This window comes from Hypanus sabinus, chromosome 10, assembly GCF_030144855.1.
Source record: "Hypanus sabinus isolate sHypSab1 chromosome 10, sHypSab1.hap1, whole genome shotgun sequence".
NCBI lineage: Eukaryota > Metazoa > Chordata > Chondrichthyes > Myliobatiformes > Dasyatidae > Hypanus > Hypanus sabinus.
Window position 1 is genome coordinate 140,783,092 of NC_082715.1, and position 22,760 is coordinate 140,805,851.

General features: G+C 39.5%; 1 protein-coding gene across 44 annotated transcripts in view; it reads right to left on the minus strand.

Annotated features, from left to right (window-relative positions):
* The window catches only part of snap91a (synaptosome associated protein 91a), a 179,446-nt gene that overhangs the window by 87,129 nt on the left and 69,557 nt on the right, over positions 1-22,760 (minus strand). For 37 of the 44 annotated variants that reach the window (XM_059983127.1, XM_059983110.1, XM_059983113.1 and 34 more), the window contains 5 exons: positions 18,193-18,234; positions 15,898-15,981; positions 11,187-11,263; positions 3,455-3,485; positions 2,477-2,589 (listed from right to left, as the gene is read on the minus strand). In XM_059983127.1, coding sequence (XP_059839110.1) covers positions 2,477-2,589; positions 3,455-3,485; positions 11,187-11,263; positions 15,898-15,981; positions 18,193-18,234 — 347 coding nt within the window. The remainder of the gene's footprint in view (positions 1-2,476; positions 2,590-3,454; positions 3,486-11,186; positions 11,264-15,897; positions 15,982-18,192; positions 18,235-22,760) is intronic. The other 7 variants (XM_059983148.1, XM_059983118.1, XM_059983149.1 and 4 more) reach the window with 1 other exon arrangement.

Here is a 22,760-nt window from a genome sequence, read left to right on the forward strand (position 1 = left end):
ATTGTTTAAAAAAGGCTCAAATTTTAGGCTAGTAAGTTTGATATTGGTAGTAGGTAAATTATTGGAAGGAGTACCAAGAGATAGGATCTACAAGTATTTGAATAGACAGGGACTTATTAGAAACAGTCAGCGTGTCTTTGTGCGTGGTAGGTCATGCTTAACCAATCTATTAGAGTTTTTCGAGGAAGCTACCAGGAAAGTGGATGAAGGGAAGCCAGTGGATTTTGTATACATGGACTTCAGTAAGGCCTTTGACAGGTACCGCATGGGAGGTTAGTTAGGAAGATTCTGTCGCCAGGTATATATGGAGAGGTAGTAAATTGGATTAGACATTGGCTCAATGGAAGAAGCCAGAGAGTGGTAGTGGAGGATTGCTACTCTGAGTGGAGGCCTGTGACTAGTGGTGTGCCACAGGGATCACTGCTGGGTCCATTGTTACTTGCCATCTATATCAATGATCTGGATGATAATATGGCAAATTGGATCAGCAAATTTGCTGATGATACAAAGATTGGCGGTGTAGTGGACAGTGAGGAAGGTTTTCAAAGTTTGCAGAGGGATTTGGACCAGTTGGAGGAATGGGCAGGAAAATGGCAGATGGAGTTTAATGCGGACAAGTGCGAGGTATTGCACTTCAGTAGGTCAAACCAAGGTAGAACAGACAAGGTAAATGGTAGGGCACTAAGGAGTGCAGGAGAACAGAGGGATCTGGGAGTACAGATACATAATTACCTAAAAGTGGCATCACAAGTAGATAGGATTGTAAAGAGAGCTTTTGGCACATTGGCCTTTATAAATCAAAGTATTGAGTACAAGAGTTGGAATGTAATGGTGAGGTTGTATAAGACATTGGTGAGACCGAATTTGGAGTATTGTGAGCAGTTTTGGTCACCTAATTATATTAATAAAATATTAATAAGGTTGAAAGAGTGCAGAGAAGGTTTACAAGGATGTTGCTGGGACTTGAGAAACTGAGCTACAGAGAAAGGTTGAATAGGTTAGGACTTTATTCCCTGGAGCGAAGGAGAATGAGGGATGATTTGATAGAGGTGTATAAAATTATGATGGGTATTGAAAGTGAATGCAAGCAGGCTTTTTCCACTGAGGCCATGGGAGAAAAAGAAAGGTCATGGGTTAAGGGTGAAGGGGAAAAGTTTAAAGGGAACATTAGGGGTGTGGCTTCTTCACACAGTGAGTGTTGGGAGTGTGGAATGAGCTGCCAGATGAAGTGGTGAATGCGGGCTCACTGTTCACATTCAAGAAAAACTTGGACAGGTACATGGATGAGAGGGGTTTGGAGGGATATGACCTGGGTCTAGGTCAGTGGGACTAGGTAGAAAAGTGGTTCGGCACAGCCAAGAAGGGCCAGAAGGTCTGTTTCTGTGCTGTAATGTTCTATGGTTCTAAATATGACAGAATATAGTGTTAATGGTAAGACTCTTGGCAATGTGGAGAATCAGAGGGATCTAGGGGTCTGAGTCCATAGGACACTCAAAGCTGCTGTGCAGGTTGACTCTGTGGTTAAGAAAGCATACGGTGCATTTGACTTCAAAGGTGGGATTGAGTTTAGGGGCTAAGAGGTAATGTTGCAGCTCTATAGGACCCTGGTCAGACCTCATTTGGAGTACTGTGCTCAGTTCTGGTAGCCTTACTATATGAAGGATATAGAAATCATAGAAAGGTTGCAGAGGAGATTTGCAAGGATGTTGCCTGGATTGCAGAACATGCCTTATGAGAATAGGTTGAGCGAACTTGGCCTTTTTTCCTTGGAGCAACGGAGGATGAGAGGTGACCTGATAGAGGTGTATAAGATGATGAGAGGTATCAATTGTGTTGATAGTCAGAGGCTTTTTACCAGGGCTGAAATGGCCAGCACGAGAGGACAGTTTTAAGATGCTTAGAAATAGGTACAGTGGAAATGTCAGAAGTAAGATTTTTACAGAGTGGTGAGTGTGTGGAATAGGCTGCTGGTGACGGTGGTGGAGACGGATACGATAGGGTCTTTTAAGAGATTCCTGGACAGGTACATGGAGCTGAGAAAAACAGAGGGCTATGGGTAACTCTAAGTAATTTCTAAGGTAAGGACATTTTCAGCACAGCTTTGTGGGCCGAAGAGCCTGGCCTGTGTTGTGCCATAGATTTTTTATTTTTCTATGTTTCTAATCAAGAACCATCAACCTCTGCTTTAAATATACCCAAATAGTGACCCACCACAACCGTCTGTGGCAAAGAATTCCACAGATTCACTACCCTCTAGCTAAAAAAAATTCTTCCCCATCTGCATTCTAAATGGAAGTCCTTCTGTTCTGTGGCTGTGCCTTCTGGTTCTATACTCACTATCGGGAACACACTCTCCACATACACTCTGTCTAGGCCTTTAAATATTCATTTTTTGCGTGTTTTCATAAAATGCACAATAAAGAAAACTAATTGCTTAAAATCATCCTGTAATCTGCCAAAACCATTCAAGACTTACTTTACTGGAGCTGCGACAGGGGGTGGCGGTGAAAAGAGATCAACGACTGGAGCAGTGTCAGCCACTTTGGCAGGACTGGTGGTGGGAGAAGACCCTGTGTTTTCCGGAGAGCCCTAGAACGATTTTAAAAAAGTATCTTTGAAGAATATAGTGATACTTATTCATGTTTTGAATGTACTGTTCAGTATAATACTGAAATCATCCAAATTTTAAATCCCTCAGTTTCTTCATAACATAATTTTAACAAAATTTATTTACTGGGGAAAAGTGTCTGAAATAACCTACCAAATAACTAAATGGAGACAAATGTTAGAATCATTCGGGTATATGAAATTTAAGTCTTTTGTGATATGCAAGACATGCATTTCAGGTCCTTACATTTTATTACTGTTCTAGTAAAATAGTTATAATTTCCTCAATTGATAAGAACACGAATGGTTTTATAGTTGGGCCTTTTGGGCAATTAGAAACATATCAAATATGCAAACAATAGCCTAAAATCAGAAACAGATTTATTGTCACTGGCATATGACTTGAAATTGGTTGTTTAGTGACAGCAGTACAGAGCAAGACACAAAATATTACTACAAGTTTAGAAAATAAATAGTACAAAAGATGAATAACAAAGCAGTGTTCATTGGTTTGTGAAACATTCAGACAACAGGCCTGAGCATTATCATTTGAGATTGGAAAGAAGGGAGAAAGCAGGGAAGGGGAAGGAGCAAAGAAGGAAATGGAGGGTTGGGGGGGGCGGGGAAAGGAGGATGGAAAAAGATTAGTTTCAATAAATGCTCCACAGAGAATTAGGCAATTAGCTTTCCAAACTTCAGAAATACAATTTATCATGCATCTTATAGCTTTTATATAAAATATGCATATTAAGGCAACAAAACAAAATTATCAACCAAGGCATAAACTAAGGATCCTACACAGTACTTTGCAGGGGGGAGGGGTTGAAGAATAATTGACTTATATTACCGTAGTCCCCTGTAAAGGTGCTCCAGCAGTCCTGAAAGAAAATAAGAGGCAGATGAAAAAAGATTTTCAAAATACAGAAGACATTTATACACTAAAAGCATACGTAACTGTGAATAAAGCTGCATGGTCTGGAGAAATTCATGAGTAATTCAAAGTTGCACCACTAAAAAATCATTACTACCATTGTTCCATTGTGTAACCCAACAAAGTACTATGGAGATTAGCACTTAAACTGTGACCCACAAAGTTCAAAGTAAATATGCCACTATATACAACACTGTGATTCATTTTCTTGCGGGAATTCACAGTAAAGACAAAGAAACACAATAGAATCAATGAAAAAGTGCACACAACAAGACAAACAACCCATATGCAAAAGATGACAAACTGCAAATACAAAAAGGAAAAAATTAAGCAATAAGTATTGAGAACATGAGATAAAAAGCCCTGAATGGGAGTCCACAGATTGTGTGAATAGTTTAGTGTTGGGGTGAGTGAAGTTATCTCCTGAATAGGTCCTGAGGCTCCTGTACCTCCTTCCTGAGTCTGCGATGATGGATGCTGCTTTCTTGTGGCAGCACTGCTTGTAAATATGCTCAATGGTGGGGAGGGCTCTATCTGTGATGGACTGGGCTATATCTGCTACTGTAAGTGTACAGCAAACTAGAGGGGAGTCATCTAAATATTTCTTGCTGTAAATTTCTTGACCCCAGTCCAGTCACATTATCACCACACATTTTTTTAGATGCCTTTCCCATTTGAAACAAAGTATGATTCAGAAGGATTTCCAAGCATAAGTGCACATTCTAAGTACATAAGCTGAATCAAGAAACAAAGGAAATGCAGCAACACACACAAAGCGCTGGAGGACCGCAGCAGGTCAGGCAGCATCTAAGAAAATACAAAAACAGTCAATGCTTCAACAGGACCTTGTCTATATTGCTGAAGTAACAGGATAAATAAGACAGAGGCACTATTAAAAACTTGACAAAACTGTAAGGCTTTGAGTTGACAGACAGTGAATAAAAAGATAGATAACTTCTATTTCTATCTCATAACCCCCACCCCAAGCATCACTCAAACTAATTAGTCATTAAATTTGAACAAGTTTCTTGACAGAGAATGAAACAAGCAAATGGGCAGCACATTGACACCTTCCAATATTTCAGGCCTCAACAGTGTAGCATGTTCTTCAAGAAAAACAGACTTACAAAATATGTGAATTATGGAAAATTACTGTAGTTATCAGAGAATAGATCTTAGTCCTGTTGCTGTCTCTGTTCTCTGGTTTTTCATTCTCAATGACAAAGCTGAACGAATGAAGCACAGAAGTTACAATATCCAGCTGTTCCTTCATTAAATTAACTTCAGCTCAATGGCAAAACAATTCTCCTCAGACAATTTATTTTTCTCCCTAAGAAAATTGCTACAATTTTCTTCAAACAATTTAACAAGTAATAATAAATTCAATTGCTATAACAATTATTCCTTTTGCTTTTTTTCCCCATCTGTGGCAAACTGGAGTAAATTTAAAAAGCAAATTAGTTGAATTTATACTGCCCATTGGTCCAAAGATCACCTTGTCCTCATTTCCATTCCTTATCTAGAGTACTTTCTTAAAGGAGCAACACATACAAAATGCTGGAGTAACTCAGCAAATAGCATCTAAGAAGAGGTCATTTCAGACTAAGACCCTTCCTCGGGACTCAGTCCAAAATGCCCACTGTTCATTCCTCTCCATAGATCTTGCCTGATCTGCTATGTTCTTCCAGTATTTTGTCTACATTACTTTGCATTGCCAGCATCTGTGAAATTTCTTGGATTTCTTAAAAGCTTTCAGACAGTATAATGGTTGAAACTTACCCTTCACTAACAATCCAAGACAGCAGGAAAGAACACAAAGTTTTAAAATTAATTTTCTAAAAAGAATTACATTTCCAAATTTAAAGGTAAATAATTGCTTCTTGGTGACACTAAGATTGTTTGTATTCTTCGAACAGTGATATTACTATTATATAGTGTGCTCAGCTGTAAAAAGTTGGATTTATTAAATTACATATTAATTATGACATGCTATTGATTCAATTCTATTTTAAATCAAAAGGATTTGACATTGTTTGTCATTGCCAAGATTAAATTCAAATATATTTACAGCTCCCCTTGCATATGTAGTAATTCAAAATCACCAGAGGTCCATGCGTTTAGCTAGAAGTTTACATCTTCAGATTTTAACAAGTTACACAGATACATTCATCCTTTGATTCTAAATCCAAAATCTGTTCTGATTCAAAACCCAAGTTATGTGATTTTGACCCACTCATGATAATCTTACCGAGTTTTCATCGCTCCTCTAGAGGGTTAGCTAGGCTCTAACCCAATATGTTAGACAGGGAACTGCAGGGAACAAGTAAAATGACCCAAATCTCTTTCCATGTTTAATATTACAAGTTGAAACCAACTTGAGTATATTATCTTCACAAGAGATGGACAAAACTCTGACCAACTCTGACAAGCTAGAGTGCACTTCAAATTTTATTACCTCTGCCTATAATAATTTACTTTTTTGTAAATGGTCAATTAATTATCATCATTCACTGCTTTTGCCAAACATTTTCCAAATTCACATGGCAATAATACAACCTGTCATGTCCGAGCCATTCTTTTGTGGAGTCAACCGATCAAAGAACCTACTGCTCTTTTCATGTTTCCTTGTGAGCTTTTTTAAAAGTTCTTCCATTCAAGTATTTAATTAATTCTCTTCCAAATGTTGCTGTTTAACTTGTTTCTATCTTCTAACTTCTTTGTCAATTTCAGAGGTCCAGAATTTGAGGCCTGATGGCCAGAGCCCCGAATCTACTGAGCTCTGAGTCCACTGTGGATCTCAAAGGCCCAATACCTGTGAAACAACAGCCTGTCCTGGGGTTAGAGGACTTTGTATGTGTGTGGGTGAGTTTGCTGGATGGAAGAACAGAGCTTGTGTTATTGCTCGGTATCTCCTGCATAGAAGTGTTGTTCTGTTGAGCATGGTGTATATGCTGTGTTGTTGCCAGAATAGTGACACTTACAAGCTACCAGAGTACATCATAGGGTCAAAAAACACTACAGAGCAGAAATGGGCCCTTTGGCCCTAGCAGAGTGTGCCAAGCTATTAATCTGCCTAGTCCCTTTGACCAGCATTTGTACCATCCATTGCTCTCAATATCCTTCCATACCCCACCCATCCAGATCTATCCAAATTTCTCTTAAATGTTGAAATCGAACGCACATCCACTACTTGTGCTAGCAGCTCATTCCACAATCTCACCACCTTGTGAGTAAAGAAGTCCCCCCTCACGTTCCCCTTCACACTTCACCTTTCGCCATTAACCCATGACTTCTAGTTGTAGTCTCACCCAATCTTAGTGGAAAAACCCTATTTTTACCCCTCATAATATTGTATACCTCTATCAAATGTCCCCTCAATCTTCTATGATTGAGACTCATCCAGAAAGTCATGAGGCACGGGATAAGTGGAACCTTGGCTGTTTGGATAAAAAAATTTGCTTAAAGGAAGAAAACAAAGGGTAGTTGTCGATGGAAAGTATTCTGCCTGGAGGTCGGTGACTAGTGGAGTGCTGCAGAGATCTGTCCTGGGACCCCTGCTATTTGTGATTTTTATAAATGACCTGGATGTAGAGGCAGAAGTTTGTGGATGACATGAAGATTGGAGGAGTTGTGGATGGAGCAGTAGGTTGTCAAAGGTTACAAGAGGATATAGACAGGATGCAGAGTTGGGCAGGAAAATGGCAGATGGAGTTCAATCTGGACAAGTGTGAGGTGATGCATTTTGGAAGGACAAACCAGAAGACTGAGTACAGGATTAATGGTCAGTTACTTAAGAGTGTGGATGAACAAAGGGACCTTGGGGTTCAAATCCATACATCCCTTAAGGTCACTGCGCAGGTTGATAGGGTAGTTAAGGCTTATGGGATGCTAGGCTTCATTAACAGGGGGATTCAGTTCAAGAGTACAGAGGTCATGTTGCAAATCTACAAATCTCTGGTGAGACCGCACTTAAGAGTATTGTATTCAACTCTGGTCACCTCATTATAGGAAGGATGTGGAAGCTATGGAGAGGGTGCAGAGGAGATTTACCAGGATGTTGCCTGGTTTGGAGAACAAGTCATACGAAGCAAGGTTAGCAGAGCTGGGACTTTTCTCTTTGGAGCGTAGAAGAATGAGAGGGGACTTGATAGAGGTCTACAAGATTATGAGAGGCATAGATAGGGTGGATAGTCAGTACCTGTTTCCCAGGGCACCAATAGAAAACACCAGAGGGCATATGTACAAAATTAAGGGAGGGAAGTTTATGGGAGACATCAGGGGTAAGTTTTTCTTTTTTACACAGAGGGTTGTGAGTGCCTGGAATGACTTGCCAGCGATGGTGGTGGAGACTAAAACATTAGGGGTATTTAAGAGCCTCTTGGACAAGCACATGGATGAAAGAAAACTGGAGGGTTATGGGGTAGTGTGGGTTTAGTACTTTTTTTAAAGGATTATATGGGTCAGCACAACATGGAGGGCTGAAGGGCCTGTACTGTGCTGTAGTGTTCTATGGTTCTATGGTCCAAAGAATAAAGTCTTAACCTATTCAATTTTTCCCTATAACTCAGGTCCTCAAGACCAAAAACATCCTTGCTAAATTCCTCTGTATCTTTTCAATCTTATTTACATCTTCCCTGTAGGTTTTTGACCAAAACTGGACACAATACTCCAAACTAGGCCTCAGCAATGTCTTATACAATTCCAACATAGCATCCCAACTCCTATACGAAACACTTTGATTTATGAAGGACAATATGCCAAAAGCTTTCTCTATGACCCTTTCTACCAGTGACACCACTTTCACAGAATTACGGATCAGTATTCCCAGATCCCTTTGTTCTACCACACTACTTAGTACTCTACTGCTCACCGTGTAAGATCTACCCTGGTTGGTCCACCCAAAGTGCAACACCTCACACGTGTTTGCATTAAATTATATCTGTCAATTTTCAGCCACTTTCCCATCTGTTGCAAGCTTTGATAGTCTTCCTCACTGCTCACTGCACCTCCAATCTTGGTGTCATCAGCAAATTTGTAGATCCAGTTTATCTCATTATCATCTAGATCATCAATATAGATGAGAGACAACAACGGACACAGCACAGAACCCTGCGGCACACCACTAGTCACAGGCCTCCAAGTCAGACAGACATCCATCCACTACCACTCTTTGGCGTCTGCCATGAGGCCAATCTTTAATCCAATTTACTACCTCATCCTGAATTCCATGCAAGTGAACCTTCATGACTACCATGTTGAACCTTGTCAAAGGCCTTACTAAAGTCCATGTAGACAACATCCACTACCTCACCTTTTTCAACTTTCCCTTTAACTAAGCGAAGTAATGATGGCTCTAAACAGTGACTCCTTTGCTTGCTTCTTTGGAAACAGCTCTATTTCTATCTTTGATACTTCTTGTTTTCCTTTTCAAGGTTCTTTTGAAGACTGTGACGCTGGAGTTACATTCTGAGTTCAGTTCCTTGTGGGAATGGAACCCACTCTCAGGGCCTCACAAATGGCCGCTTTTTGATATTCAAAGGACGTGGCCTCGAAGACCAGGGTGCTTTCAGGGTGCCGGATTATCGTGGCTCTGGAGACGGGCTGAATCAAGGCCAGTGCCCCCGACTGAGGCATCGCAGGGGAACACGGATCATCAGGAGCAACAGGTTAGCTGCCATGGGCTGTGTGTCCAGAGACCTGAGCCTTCCTGGGACCGACTCTCTGGGTGCAGCGCTCAGAAAAAATGATGCAACAGACTTTTATTATCATAAATCAACGAGTTGTTTGTTATGTCTCCCGTTTCTCTGTGAAACAGGTACTCCTCTTCTTCCCTTATTAGGGAGGGAGAGAGCCTGTGGAATGTCTAATTACCAGGTGAATGACTAGCCTTTGGGATACTGCAAGTCTGTGTCTTTATTGATGCTTTGCTGCATCACTGAGTGCTCAGTGGAGGGTGCTGATGCTTTTTTGCTGGTAGTAAAAGTAAGTGATTTATTTCAATGCAAGAAGTATTGTAGGAAAGGCAGATGAGCTCAGGGCATGGATGAACACATGGAATTACGATATTGTAGTTATGATTGAGACTTGGTTGAAGGAGGGGCAGGACTGGCAGCTCAGTATTCCAGGATTCTGTTGTTTTAGACATGACAAAGCAGAAGGGGAAAATTTCATGGCAGTGCTCAGTCAGGACAGACTGGAGAACTCATTTAGTAAGGAGTTATAAGACCATAAGACATAGGAGCAGTATTAGGTCATCTGGCCCATCGAGTCTGCTCTCCCATTCAATTACGGCTGATCCTTTTTTCTCCTCCTCAACCCCAGTTCCTAGCCTTCTCCCCGTAACCTTTGATGCCATGTCCAATCAAGAACCTATCATTCTCTACCTTCAATACACCCAATGACCTGGCATCCACAGCTGCATGTGGCAACAAATTCCACAAATTCATCACCCTTTGGCTAAAGTAATTTCTGAAAGGGCGCCCCTCTATCCTGAGGCTATGCCCTCTTGTCCTAGACTCTCCCACCATGGGAAACATCTGTTCCACACCTACTCTGTCTAGGCCTTTCAAGACTCAAAAGATTTCAATGAGATCCCCCTTTATCCTTCTGAATTCCAGTGAGTATAGACCCAGCGCCATCAAACATTCCCTGTATGATAGCCCCTTTCATTCCAGGAATCATCCTTGTTAACCTCATCTGGACCCTCTCCAATGCCAGCACATCTTTTCTAAGATGAGGGGCCCAAAACTGTTCACAATACTCAAGGTGAGGGCTCACCAATGCCTTATAAAGCCAGCATCACATCCTTGCTCTTGTATTCTAGACATCTTGAAATGAACGCTAACATGGATAGAATTGAGGAATAAGAAAGGTATGACCACGTTAATGAGGCTATATTACAGACCACCAACAGGCTAAGGGATTTAGAGGAACAAATTTGCAGAGAGATCACAGACTGTTGCAAGAAACATAAGATTGTTGTAATAAGCGATTTTAACTTCCAGATATTGACTGAGACTCCCATGCTGTAAAAGGACTGGACAGAATAGAGATTGTCAAATGTGCTCAGGGTTGTTTCCTTAATCAGTATGTAGAAGTCCCAAAGGGAGAGTGTGCAAAACTTGATCTGTTACTAGATCTATAATCTCTGGAGCAAGGGTTCCCAATCTTTTTTATGCCATGGACTCTACAATTAACGGAGGGGTCTATGGACATCAGGTTGGGAATCCTGCTCTAGAGTTTAGAGAATTGTTTGAAAACCAAAAATCATCCAGTGATTGGCAGTTCTGTGTGCAAAAACTCCTTCTTAATGAGAGAGGTTGGAGGAGAATGGCTAGACTGGTTCAAGCTGACAGGAAGGCAACAATAACAAATAACCATGTATTACAATAGTGGTGTGCAGAAGAGCATCTCTGTATGTACAACACGTCAAATCTTGAAGTGGATGGGCTATCAGCAGAAGGCAACGATTATAAAAGGGGGTACCCTAATAAAGTGGTCACTAAGTGAGAAAGAGAAACAAGTATATGTAAAATGTAAAACTATAGCATCATATTACAGCTGCATATCAGTTTACACAAGCTGTATTTACCAAATGCAGAAAGGCATTTTTTTCATTAAAATGTGATCTAAATAAGTTCAAGCGTACCTACTGCCAGCTGCATTTTTCTTCCCTTCCAGTGTATTCAAATGCTGCTCAAGTGCTTCCAGAAGACTGCTGGGTGCCTAAAAAACATAATACAATACAACAATCACTATTTGCTGCTAATTTACAAGCCCGCTTCAAAGAGCACTCAAAAGAAAATTTCCACACGTCATGGAAAGCGGTGATGTTCAATTGTGCTTTTACGTTCTTCATAAAAGCAACACGTGACAAGCTCATGCTTCCAAGTCAAGGAAAATTTTCAGCTGAACACAAACTACTAATGTGTACTCTCAAAATATCCTAAAATTGAGAACCAAAAAACAAACACATTGAAAAGCAATCACATTTAATTTCTCGTATGTTTTAGACACCAGAAATGAACAAACTCAAGCGCACACACCATGCACAACCACTTCCAGAATTAATTACTCATTGGGCATTAAGCTTATGAATAACGTCAACATACTTTGACATACCTAACATTATATGGATTTATGGGCATGACATTTGACAATAGAGCATTATGTATGAGACTTTAATTACAAGTATTAATTAGGCTGAAAATACAATTTTAATTTTCTTATAAATGGGCTACATGCCTTTATGATCCTGCTCCAGAATTCAATAAAATCAATACTAATCCTCAGTCTTGGTTCTACTTTTGTGCAAATCCCAGTTCCTTGCATATCTGAAATTTCTTGCATACAAATTCAACCTTGCATACCCAAAAATCTACTGATTTCTGAATCCTGAGCACAAAAAAGCCCTTTGGGAAAAAAATTTAAAGATTCACAACACTGAGGTAGAAAATTTCTTACCTTTGCCAAAATAGCAAATTCCCTGAAACCACTAAATTCTAAACTTTCTACCCAGAGTAATAAACACTTGGTCCATAACCTATCAAACCCCTCAGATTAAGGAACTGAAATGTTAACTCATTCTTTATAGAGCAATACAGACAAAATTCTGGATGAATTCAGCAGGTCAGGCAGCTATGGAATGGAATAAACTGTCAACACTTTGAGCTAAGACCCTTCATCAGGACTATTCTCATCTGCACTCCTCCCTCCCTCACCTTCTTATTCTGGCTTCTTCCCCCTTCCTTTCCAGTCCTGATGAAAATTCTTGGCCTGAAATGTCAACTGCTTAATCCTTTCCATAGATGCCGCCTGACCAACTGAATTCCTCCAGCACTTTGTGTGTGTTGCTTTAGATTTCCACCAGCTGCAGAATCCCTTGTGTTCACTCTTTATAGAATTTTGCCTTACATTCCCAGCATTTCCAGAACATTTTCTTTTTTAAATTTCTCACAGAACTTAGTCTTCAATGAAGCCTTCTCTTATTCTTAAAACTATTTGGTGCACCTTAAGCCTACCATCCTTTCTTAGGCAAGAATCTCTTCATCCCAGCAATTACAAGTATCTATTCTTGTGCTGCACCAAGGGAAATATTCTTCTATTGTTATGGTGACCACAAGAGCAGGAATATTTCTTGCTGCAATTCCTTTGACTGAAGGCCGCATGTCACTTGGCTTTTTGACATTTCGGGATCAGGACTGAGAGTGGAAAATTGCCAAAATAAAACAGAGGGGTCTGTAAGTCATAGGTGAATCAAGGAGGGGCAAGGGACGAGATTTATTTATTTATAGATGCAGCGCGGAACAGGCCCTTCCAGCCCACCAGCATCACCCAGCAACCCACCTATTTTAACCCTAGCCTAATCATAGGACAATCTACATTGACCAATTAACCTAATACCAGTACGTCTTTGATCTGTGGGAGGAAACCCACATGGCCACAAAGAGAGCATACAAACACCAGAATTAAACTCTGATGCCTGAGTTGTAATACCATCTCGCTAACACTGTGCTATTGCGGCACCCATGGACAGAAAACTAGGTGAGGAGGAAGAGACAGAGGCTGCAAGAAGGGTGATGAGCAAAGACACAAAATGGTTACACAATAGTAAAAAACCTAATGTTCATTCCATTGGGTTGTAGACTACTCTGGTGGAATATGAGGTTTTGATCTTTTAAATTGCAATTGTCCTTCTCTGCTTGAGGAGAGACAGGTGGGTATGGGAGGAAATTCCCAGTCCTGATGCATGGTCTCAAAACAAAACTTCGACAATTCCTTTCCCTCAATATATGCTGTTCAACCTGCTTAGTTCTTCCAGCAATTTATTTTATAGTTTTAGATTATAGCATCTACAGCATAGTATGCACCTTCCTTACTCTTTGATGACTGAAATAACAGTGAATGCTAATCTACAACTTGAACAAGAGGCAGGAAACTTTCCACGCATTTATAGCAACTTCTGCTTCAGTATCAGCTATTCCGAACTCTTTGCGATCACAGTCAACCATTGTATAGTTCAGCTTAAAACAATATTGTTGATGTTAACAAAATAGCCTGGAGAGTGGACATGGAGAAAGTGTTTCCAGTAGTGGACCAGGGGACAAAGCCTCAGAATAGAAGGCTGTATCCCCATTAGAATAGAGATAAGGTATTTCTTTCTCCAGAGGGGGTGAATCTGAATTTCATTGCCATAGAACACTTGACTTGTCAAGAATTTCTTTCAATTTTTGTTTTATTTCAAGATCTGCAGTATTCTGCTCTTATAAAAGAAAACCTCAATTCTCTGGACATATTTTTTGAGCAGAGGAGAAAAAAAGCTTCAAAGATATCCTCTTGCTCTAAAACAGGTAATGGGGAAAATTAAAACAAACTTGGTACTAACAGAGCAACAATAGAAAGCTCTTAAAAATGTTCTATAAAATCAAATTGAAAGAAGTGATTACATTTTAGGAACTTATGTAAAACTCATTAAAAGCACAAGTCAACCCAAGCAAGAAATGCTTAAAAAATGACATGCTTAATCTTGAGTTAATAGGGAAAAGTGAAACAAGATAGAAAGGCTTTGAAATTGTTCAGAAACAGAATGCAAAGAGCAAAAAGCCAAAAGCCACCTGGACCCCAGCTACACCTGCGTCCACTGGATATCTTGATGGGGAGGAGGGTGGCAGAGAGTAAGAGAATGAAAGAATTGGCGCAAGTGGCATAACTTCAATAATGCTGAGATCTCAACAGCCACCCATTTTTCCAACATATTCACAGCTGTCTTAATTCTGTTGGCAAATTTCGTCAACAAGATACAAAACCCACCAGCACGAAAGAATTGTAAAATGAATTGTCATTGAAAACAACTTAAGTAAATAAAGGACTACACAGTGGTATCATGGTGCAGAGGAGATTCACTGTGATGTTGTCTGGCATGGAGCTTTTCACTTAGAGACTAGAGAAGCTGGGTCTGTTTTCCCAGGAATGGAGGAGGATCAATAATGGGACTTAAGTATAAAAAATTATGAAGGCTTATATAAGGGAGAGTGCAAACGATTTCTCCCCTTGCAGGTGACTGAAACCAGAGTACATAATAGATAAGTCTACTGCAACCAATGCAGCCTCCTCTACATTGGTGAGATCTGATGTAAATTGGGGGACCTGATGTAAATCTGATGAATCACACAGGCCATCAAATTGAGATGTTAAACACAGTGGAGAAGCAAAACAGATTCTGCCTAACCTGAAGATTCATGACACCTTATGCTTTTTTCTCTGATACTTTAGCACTTGCCAACACATAGATAATGCTGGAGGAACTCAGGTCTTGCAGCATCTATGGAAATAAATAGCTGACATTTCAGTCTGAGATCCTTCTTTGGGACTAGAAAGGAAGCGGGAAGATGTCAGAATAAGAAGGTGGGTGTGGAGGAGAACGACAAGTTAGAAGGTGAGAGGTTTTGCCACGTGAATAGCTGGAGAAGAAGGCACCTGATAGGAGAGAAGGAGGAGGAGCACCAACGTTTTTAGCATTTGCCGCATTTTGTTATACCATCAAATATCTTCACTCTTGTTCGTCCATCACATTCCTCTCACCACACCTACCTATTTCTCTACTAATCTCCAAATGAAAGCAAACCCAAATCTGGGGAAAACATTTATTTGCTCAAATTACATCTTATTGCTTGAAGTATTTCTAACAACTTATGTTAGTATCAGATTTAATTCATTTAAGTCATTCAGTTATTTGAATAAACTACTTCAAGGACTCTACAATTCATGTTGTCCATATTATTTGTTTATTTATTGTATTTGCATAGTTTGCCTTCTTTTGCACATTGGTTGTTTGTCAGTCTTTGAGTGCAAGTTTTCATTAATTTTATTGTTTTTTTTTTCTATTGTGGATGCCTGCAAGAAACTGAATCTCAGAGTTGTATATGGTGATATATATGTACTTTGATAATAAATTTATTCTGAACTATTTAACTGAGTGCAAAATTAAATTAGATATATATCATGAAAGATAAACAACTAGGAAGTTGGGTAAATCATTTTAGAATGCTGAGTTCAATGTTTCAAAACAGAAAGACCTGATGTAAAGCATCAAAAGATAAATTTTTTCATGCTTTTGGAAAGATGCAAGGCATCTGCTTTCCAGTGAACAGCATGCTAAAACACCAGCATCAGTTATTTACCAGATGCTCCCAGCATCAAATTGGATTTTGAAAGGTGTAACTGCACAAGGTCAGCTATCAGATTCTGAACTATTCTTACTATTTAAGTACACAATTCAGCAATCTAATCCGTAACCTTAGATCCCATTAACAGAAAGGCCAGCACACAAGAAGTAGAGTAGATAACATAAGGAGGGTTACCGGATTATCAATGGTACAATCTTTTAAAGGTGTATTTTCAGTGTCAGAATTTTTAAGGTCGACAAGAATTCTCCGATGTATTACCTGCATTTTCAGAAGTTATTATCATATAAAAATTAACAACTATACATATTTATCTCATGTATCATTATTGACAAGCCATGATGAGATTAACCATGGTTACATTTTATGCAAAATATTTCAGAAAAGTAGTAAATCTAATAACCTTTCTTGGTTTTCAATTAATATTAAAGTATTACCATCAGACAAAGATGTACTTCACTTTTCTATAAATATTGAATGTTTTTATTCAATACATTTTAAGTGCAAGTTTTCTTAAGCTATTTATTTAGATCTAAGAATGTACATATTATTTCAGAAGAAATAAACCAATTAAATTGTGCAAATATAACGAGGTCTGTTCCGGCAAAGTAAAAAGCTGCTCCTCCATTTGACACATTCCTCCTTCAGTATGCCTGAAAGTGATATCCATACAGGTTCAACATTCAACAGGATATCATTTATCCAGGTAGAAACTCCAAAAAAATTGGGTAACAAATTTAATCAGACCAACATAGCTGATTGTTTTTTTTGTTTAAAGCGTCCATAAATCTTCAGAAAGCACTGAGTACTACATGCAATTAGTGTTTGATTATTTAACAAAACTGAAGTTAATATGATTAGTTAATGTAATAAAAATAATTAAGATTTTAACTCCTAGCTTATATAGCTGAGTATTAATAATAAATGGTGCACTCAAATCAGTAGTCAACGTCTAAACATTTTAAACTCAAAAACATCCAGCTCATCTGAAATTCACAATCATAATCATCATTGTGTGCTTTGTTATAAGACGTAGGTGTACACAGTTCTATGATCATCTTGGCAAATTTGTCTGCAGAAGTAGTTTGCCCCATTGCCTTCTTTTGGGGTAACCCTAGCCATTATCAATATTCTTCAAAGATTGTCTGTCTAGTGACAGTGGTTGCATAACCAGGACTTGTGATGTGCATCAGCTGCTCATATGACTATCCTCCACCTGCTCCAATAGCTTCACGTGACCTTGATCAGAGGGTGTGGGGGACTAAGCAGGTGTTGCACCTTGCCCAAGAGTAACCTGCAAGCTAGCGGAGGGAAGAAGTGCCTTACATCTCCTTTGGTAAAGAAGTATCTCCACCCCGTTAAATATTTAATTTGGGATTTTATTATACAGACTTTCACAAACGAGCACCTGCAGATGTAAAGTCCATTAAAAAGCAGAGGGAAAAGTTAATTTCTGATTGAGGATAAACCAAATCTAATTAATTGTGACCACTCATGTAATTTATGAACAGAAATATGTTGTCCACATTGCAGGTTGATTGTGCACAGAAACAAGCATTTAACACGTTTAGTTGGTACTACCTTGCAGTTCTTGTAATTGAAATTTAAAGAACATTATGGGAACAGGCCCTTCTGGTCCAATGAGCCCACACCACCCAATTACACATGAACTAGTCTACTAACCCCGCAGGTCTTTGGTATGTGGTAAGAAACCAGAGCACCCAGAAGAAACCCACGCAGTCATGGGTAGAACGTATAAACCCCTTATAGACAGTGGTAGAAATTGAACCCCAATCACTGGCACAGTAAAGTGATGTGCTGTTATGCTACTGTGCCGTTCCTGCCTGCACAGAGGTATCGCTGCATCAAAATAATACTGTGCTTGTTTTAGAAGAACCAAATTTTAAATATGACAGAAATCACAATCAAAGGAGGATCAATTCTGAAAAGCAAATTGGAATCAAAAGCATTCTTTTGATGCTGCTGAAACCATAAAGTTTGCCATCTCACATTCTCAGGGGAAAAAAAACCGCATTGCAAATCAAGATGGAACAGAAGGCGCACATTAAGTTTGAGATTAAAACACAAGACCTTGTCAGTGATCTTTATAATCTGGGTAGTAGATATTCTGTGGTGGTACTTCATGGCCAGATGCAGTTTTCCTGTTTTCCCTCATATAGACAATATGTTCACAGGATGCAGCATGTATTACCAACTGCTTCTTGCACAAAGTTGCCCACCATTTCAGAGTGAAATTAATCAAGCAGACTGGTGTTCCTAGAGACACACATCAATCAGACCTGATAAGGGCAGCACCCCTTCCCAAAGACATTAATCAACTGGATGTGTTCTTATGAATAAGCAACTTGGTTGAATGGATATAACTTTGATATTTATACGACTAGTATTAGTCCATCAAGGAATTATGAAAATCATTCTAACATGAAATTAAAAGGAATAGAAAAGTCCTACCTGTGAAAGATCAGGAATGTCACCTTTATCAATACCTACTTGCTGTAAAAAAAAAACAAAAACAATGAATTATTTTTCACCTCATAACTGTGGTATTCTCAAATGTGAATTTAATTATCCTGGCATTATAAATCATGAATGAATATTATAGCAAAATTTCAAAGGATCATTTTCATTTGTGATATAGCAATTCACTGCTGCTCACTGGTACTTTGTGTAGAGTGTGGCTGTAATACCCTGCACAAGATGCTTTTACCATAAGCACAAAACAATAGGGGGTAGAAACACGTAGCAAATGAACAAAGTTTAAATTAGCTAAAATGCAGATTATAGAGTTTTAAAAGAACTGAAAATTCAGCTGAACAAATATGGACATTTTCTATACTCCAAATCTACATGGTGCCGTCACAACATCCTTCTTTTCAGTGAGGAAACCGAGCACATATTGGGGTGATTATTTGAACATACATCTCTTCATCTGAAAGAGTAACTTAGAGTTTCAAAATACTTCTCACTAATTCTCCTATCCAGGAGAAATCCCATCTTGAGTGTATGACCAGAATGCATCTCACCAAGTTCTTCCTCTTCTCTCAAAGTCAAGATCTCAGGCTGAGTGGAAGATTCAGAGAAAAGAACCCTCATCCAGTCATACACTTATGTTGAAAGGGAGGAAAATTTTGTTCAATTTTGTTCTGCAGTTCTTCCAGGTGGTTTTCATTAAGATGAGACTTTCTTATCCTTCCTCACTGTGAAGCCCAGCAATGGAAACATTTCAATATTTCCTTTTGCAACATGATTTTTCCAAAAATTCAGTTTCCTTTTAAATCCAAAAGTTTTATCACTTAAAGTCAAAACATTATCTCCAGGACCTTGCAGAGACTTGTTCAACTGGTTCATATGATGAAAAATGTTAAGCAGCTATTCTTCACCTTCAAAGCACTCAGCAAAATCTGGCCTACTATTTTCTTGAAAGAACTTCTGCAATTCACCTTTCAGATCAAACACCCTGTTGAGAACTCTTGCTCTGCTAAGTCACCGAACTTCTGTAAGTAGCAGCAGATTGGTGTGTTCCTTGTCCAGGTTTTTACACAGTTTTTTTTTATAAAAACATTCTCAAGCAAACTGGTCTTTGTTTAACAAAGTTAACCATTTTTGTAACATCATCCTGAACTTTTAAAATTTCATCTTTAAGAGTTTTTGACATCAGCATCTCTCGGTGTAGAAAGCAGTGTGTTGTGACAACGTCAGGATTCTTTAAAAGAGAAAGGAAACCTCTCATGGAGCCGACCATTGATGGGGCATCATCAGTACAGATGCCAACAGAATTCCTCCAAGACAAACCTTTTGTTTCCAGATATGAAGACAAAACATTAAATATATCTTGGCCTTTGCTTGTTTAGGGCAGCGCTTGACAACAGAAAAGGTTTTCTTGAATTTCACCATCATTTACAGAATTTGCTAATGCTGCTGCATGACATTAATTGGTGAAATCTGTTGACTTATCAACCTAGATAGAGAAGCTGCTGTTTTTCAGTTTATCACACAGAAGCTCTTCAGCACCATGTGACATGTCATCAATACATCAACATTGTACTGTTTGAGTGTGGCCATCTTCTTGCCCTGACAAAAAACATGCAAGAGCCCATTCGCGAGCTACTACATGCAAATGACTGTGCTCTTCTCACACTCTTGGTACAGTGTGTGTAGAGTACAGAGTACTCAAGAGTACAGCCTACAGGCTGCAGTCACTCAGTTCACCAAGGCTACAAGGGCTTTTGGGTTAACAGTCAGTCTGAAGAAAACAATGATCCTCCATCAGAAGCCCCCTCATGGCATTTACCAACCACCTCGGATCACCATTGACGACCACCCTATCACCATGACTGAACAGTTCACCTACCCGGGCAGAGACATCTCCAACAATGCTACAGTAGTAAGGGACATAGACAATTGACTCGCCAAAGGTATCAGTGTCTTCAGGTACCTCCAGAAACGTGTGTGGAAGAACCACCAGCTTTGTAAGTCCACAAAAATCCAAGTATACAGTGCTGCCCGCATCATAACACTGTTATATAGCTCCAAAACCTGGGTTTTGTACCACAAGCAAATCTGGTTGTTCAATTGGCACTACCTCCACTCCATCATGGGCATCAGATGGCAGGATCGGGTCTCCAACAACGAGGCCCTGGAGAAGGCTCAACATCCAAGCACTGAAACCACTTTGCCGCTCAGGCAGCTCCGCTGGTCAGGCCACGTGTCTCGCATGGACAATTGCAGGTTACTGAGATCAGTACTTTACGAAGAATTCCTCAGGGCAAGAGAGATTTTGGAGTCCCATGCAAGAGGTACAAAGACCAACTTAAGCAGCAGCTCTCTCAGGCAAATATTGAGGTCAATGAGTGGCAGAAGCTGGCTTGTGACAGAGGACGCCAGTCCAAGCCAAGAATTTTGAGGAATCCAGAAGAGTGACTGCTGAAGAGAAGAGGAGACGTAGGAAGAATCCTACTGGCCAAAGTCCCTACTGCTCCAGAGTCTACAGATCCAGAATTGGCCTCTATAGTCACCAACAATCGTGCCATTGCTCCTGAGGACTCTTCTTCCCTCCTGATCTGATCTTTGCAAGTGAAGAACCAGTCATCATTATCATTCAGCATGATGCCTTTTAAGTTTCTCATATTGCATCTTGTTGTAGCATTTTACCCACTATAATTTGACATGTTTGCATTATTAAGTTCTTACCAACTGTATCTGACTTTCCCTTTCTGGGTAAAAAGTTCTTCTATTAAATAATTTGCTTCTGGTTCATTTTACTCACTGTGATTATATTCACAAAAGCTTTACTCTGTTTTGAGATTCCAACAGTTATTTAAAATAATCTGCACTTTTATGAGTCATATGGCTGAGATTTATAGTTAAGTGTCTTTTCAATTTTGCTGAAACCATTGCTACATTTGTAAGTTGGTTGACACAGACGAGGCAAAATGTAAAGATGCACGTTTTAATGTCCATTGTTGTACTAGTGAAGTGATATGACTAAGAAGATTATGATTCGAAAATCACCACATTGAACTTTCAAACACAGGGGTTAATAAAATATTTTAAAAATGGGCAAGTCCATTCAATGCTCAGAAAACGCATTTCATGCTCATCAGCCTAGCATCCTCTCCGTGCAATTCAGCATTTGTCGATTATCAACAGTCTCGCCTATCTCACATCAAAAACTGAGAATTAACTCAACCAAATAAACATGGTCCTACTGCACACTGCCATACTGGACTGAAAGACCTCTAACAACATTGCTAATGGGTCTGCTCAGTCACTGCACACCACTGCAAGTGCTAGCATCACATATTGTGCATTCAAAAAAGTTTTTTTTTAAATCACCATCTCTTGTAGAACCCTGAGCGACCTCGTATGGAACTCTAGGGTTCCACGAAACCCCAGCTGAGAAACCCATAGGTCTTGGGAATGTGGGAGGAAAGCAGAGCACCTGGAGGAATCCCAATGATCATGAGAAGAACGCACACTCGCTTCACAGTTAGTGATGGGAGTTGAATCCTGATCAGTGGTTGCGAGCACTACACTACTGTGCTGCCGTTGTATAAATCACACATAATATTTGACCATAAGACACAAGACCATAAGATATAGGAGGAGAATTAGGCCATTTGGCCCATCCGGTCTGCTCCAACATTTCATCACGGCTGACTGAATTTTCCTCTCAGCCCCAGTCTCCTGCCTTCTCCCTAGATTCCTTCATGCCCTGACTAATCAAGAATCTATCAATCTCTATCTTAAATATGCATATAGACATGGCTTCCACAGCTGTAGGAAGGTGACCAAAACTGCAAGCAGTACTCCAAATTAGGCCTCACCAACGTCTTATACATCATCACATCTCCTATACTCAATGCTTTGATTTATGAAGGCCAAAGTTCCAAAAGCTTTCTGTACAACCCTATGCACCTGTGACACCACTTTCAATAAATGATGGACCTGTATTCTCAGATCTCTTTGTTCTACCACACTCTTCAGTGTCCTACCTTTCACTGCATAAGACCAACTCTGGTTGGTGCTACCGAAGAGCAACACCTCACACTTGTCTGCATTAAAATCCATCTGCCATTTTTCAACCCACTTTTCCAACTGGTCCAGATCCCTCTCCAAGCTCTGATAATCTTCCCCATTGTCACTAAATCTTTAATTTACACATGCTGTAGCTTTTGAGACTCAATGTCAAATTCAATTATACAATCTGTACATTATTCCATTCGAGTCACTGACTGGGGAAATCAGTAATCTTATTCTATTCTCAAAGAAATGTGATACAGAATCTTGAACAACATTTGATTGTCTGAAAGTCCATTTATAAAATCTCACTTTTAAACTTCTATATCTCTTTCTTCCTGTGTATGGCTGCTAGAAAATAAATCTCAAGGTAACATATGGTAATATATACAAACTTTGATCAGAAATTTACCTTGAACAGTGAGGCAGTGGCACTGAAGCCAAAAATAGAAAAACCATAATATACACTCCACACTCGCCATCAGCACAGGTGCACCACA